This window comes from Alexandromys fortis, unplaced genomic scaffold (assembly GCF_014885135.2).
Source record: "Alexandromys fortis isolate MF-2015 unplaced genomic scaffold, M_Fortis_MF-2015_v1.1 scaffold_31, whole genome shotgun sequence".
NCBI lineage: Eukaryota > Metazoa > Chordata > Mammalia > Rodentia > Cricetidae > Alexandromys > Alexandromys fortis.
The window spans coordinates 11,829,397-11,832,632 of NW_026067974.1; the positions used below are offsets into that span (position 1 = coordinate 11,829,397).

General features: G+C 40.4%; 1 protein-coding gene across 1 annotated transcript in view; it reads left to right on the plus strand.

Moving 5' to 3' along the window:
- Positions 1 to 2,954: 2,954 nt before the first annotated feature.
- The window catches only part of LOC126510331 (keratin-associated protein 9-3-like), an 18,552-nt gene continuing 18,270 nt past the window's right edge, over positions 2,955 to 3,236 (plus strand). Inside the window, exon 1 of the mRNA XM_050156862.1 lies at positions 2,955 to 3,236. Coding sequence (XP_050012819.1) covers positions 3,007 to 3,236 — 230 coding nt within the window. The 5' untranslated portion in view covers positions 2,955 to 3,006.

The window sequence follows — 3,236 nt, forward strand, 5'->3', positions numbered from 1 at the left end:
ACCAAAGTCGATATACAATGAAAAGTCTGCCACCATGACCATCAAGCAACTATTACTTTGGTCAGTTTGTAAGATCAGCCCAAGGGCACATCAACAGAGTTTGTGAGTAGGTAAACTGTGCAGTATATAAATGAGTGAAATCACTCTGCCTTAAAGACTGAAATAATTATTTTGCAGGCAAACTGTGGGAATTGAGTTACCATGTTAAGTGACGTAAACAAGATTCAGAATGGCTAGTACTGACTCTGGAAATTAGACAAAGAAAATGACATGAGCTTAACAGGGGAGCAGAGCAGACCTGAGTGAGGCAGCAGAGAGTGTACAGAGGGCACTAGGCTGACAGAGTTTGCCTTGCACAGGGAGGAAGATGTCACAGTCTAATATATTCTTTTGTAGAACTTGTATGTGCTATGAAAAATTTATCTATCCTACATTTCAGAAACAATACATGTGAGGTTAATTAGTTCACAAGTAGTAGCAAAAAAATAATTATCTAAGAATAATCTAGTCAACTTTAGGTCTGACATTTGTCACCTTGACCCATTTAGAAATGACATTTATGTATGTGTTAAGAGGGTGTAGATCTATAAACTGAAAATAGTCTCTTTCTTTGCTTAAAATAGTACCATATCATGGCATTATGGTTTATGTAATATGTAAATTCTGTAGCTAATCATGAAGTGTGGCTAAAAATATATGCAAGAATAAACATTTCAATGAAGAGTCGTATGAACAGTTATCTACATAGTTACACACTCAGGAGAGACGTTCGTATCTACTTCTCAAAAGTGCCATATATGGCTTTTATCACATCTTTGAATTTAATTTACTCAAACTTCAACAAGCTGTCATTTTCTAGATAGAAAACCCACACAGATTGTGTCCAATTTATTCCTGGGGAGATTACAGGCCAACGAGAAAAAGAAAGACTAGATTGTTACCGTGAGGGATTCCACAATCATAAGCTTAGTGGAGAAGCCAATCATAATTTTTATTTACAAAAAAAATAAAGAATTCAAAGGTGGCATGATTGGCTGAAATAAAAGTTGATAGAGAGCGATCATCTCTACTTGAAGATGAATGAGAGGTTATCATAAAAAGTAGAATTTTATTTCTCACCTGATTAACAGCAACAAGAACATGTTCATTTTATGATAATCTCTCGATAATAACATTGTTTATTCATCATCTGACCGTAGGTACACCTTAAAATGATTTTACTTAAAAACATTTATAGGTTTGCGAAATTAGGTGCATTTCAACTTATTTTAACCCATTATTGCACACAAAAAAAGGCAACAGAGGAAGAAAATAAAGATAGTACTTCAAAATGAGATAGAAAGACAGAAGGACAGAAGGAAGGCAGAAGGAAAAAGGAAAAAAAAAAGGCAGGAAAAGAACACTGACCTAAGAGCATTGAATCTGTTGTCTGTTGGCAGTTCCCTGCTGGCTCAGGTTGCCTTGGTTGAATCATTGGATAACAGAAATCTCAACACAATCCTCCTGGTTAAAGACTTGGGACAGGAGAAATCAGAACGTTCACACACAGACATACACAAACACACACACACACATTGATATCTTCTCGCTCTAATGTATTTCCACTTCCACATCATCTGTCCTCTAGTCTACTCTGATGCGGAATATACTATGCCAGATATCTTTATCCGAGGTGCCTTTGAGACACGCCAGTGGAGGAACTGGTAAAGAAACAGATGCCTTAGCTCATCTGAAGTGAGAAATTTGTGTGTAAAAGGACAGACACTGAACCAGTCCATCACTGTGACTGCAACACCACATGCAAGTACTTCATCAGCTAAGGACTGTTGGAGATACTCCTTACACTGTGTGAAGATGTGTCGTTGTGGTTGGTTTATAAAGACCTGAAAGGCAAGTAGCAAGGCAGAAATGTGCAGGGCAGTACTTCTGAGTAAAGAGATGTCTAAGGGAAGAAGAAAGGCAATAGTGTGAGCTTGACACAGAGGAAACAGGACATGCAGGAGGAGAGAGGGGTCATGGGCCATGTGACAGCACTTAGATTAATAGAAATGTATGAACTTAACGTATAAGATCTAGTTATAAACAAGCCTAAGCTAAGATAATGAAAAAAATGTCTCTTTGTTGTGTGTTGTTTTTGTTTTTCGGTTTTTGTTTTTTGTTTTTGTTGTGAACAGGCAGCCCTGTCCAGGTCTGGTGGCAGCCCAGACCATAAATTATTTCTCTGAACTAGAGGGAAGCGGGGAAATAAAGGCACAACTGACATGGCTCCGTGCTCACTCATGAAATCCTGAGTGCATGTCCTTAAAATTTTCTCCTCATTTATTCTCCAGACAACCTTTATACCAAAACATAAGCTGAGGGGGAAATTCATTAGGATTCTGTTTCCTATGCCTGCTCTGTCATGTCTTCCTGGTCAGTATGCTAGCTCAGTCAGGTAGGCTTGAATTGGAATCTCTATTCAAGCATCCTCCAAATTACATAGCAGGAGCAAAACAACATCCTGACTGTTTGTCAGGTTAGAGACAGACTGTCTGAAAGGTATGTGACCACTTCATGTATGAACTATGGCTTGAGATCCTGGTTGCCATATTATGTAGAAATATAGGCCACAAAGCCCAAGGAAAATCCACCTACAAAGGAGAGGCAAATGTAGACAGACATACTCACTGTCCATCCCAAGACAGCAAGGGGCTCCAACATGACCAGGTGATGACCAAGGACACAGTGAGACTAGTTGTGCCATACCTTTCCCTTTATTGAAAGTGTTCCTACGAGTTATTCTGGAGGAAGAATCAGATTAAACTTTCCAGTGATGCATATCATTGAGAAGCACTTTCTTCTGAAACATGTACTGAATATGGGAATGGAGTAAACAGCATCAAGGAAAAATCCACTGATTGGTCCAAACCTTGAAGGCCTGGCATATAAAAGGTCCAGGATGCAAGAACTCACAATATTGTAGAAAACTCCCCTGCTGACAGGAACTGTCCAATCACTCCTGACACCATGGCCAACTCCTGCTGCTCCCCTTGCTGCCAGCCTTCCTGCTGCAGCACTGTCTGCTGTAAGCCAGCATGTGTGACCAGCTGCTGTTGTCCACCCTGCTGCCAGCCCAGCTGCTGTAAAACCACCTGCTGCAAGACCACCTGCTGTAAGCCAACCTGTGTGACCAGCTGCTGTTGTCCACCCTGCTGCCAGCCCAGCTGCTGTGAAACCACCTGCTGCAAGACCACCTG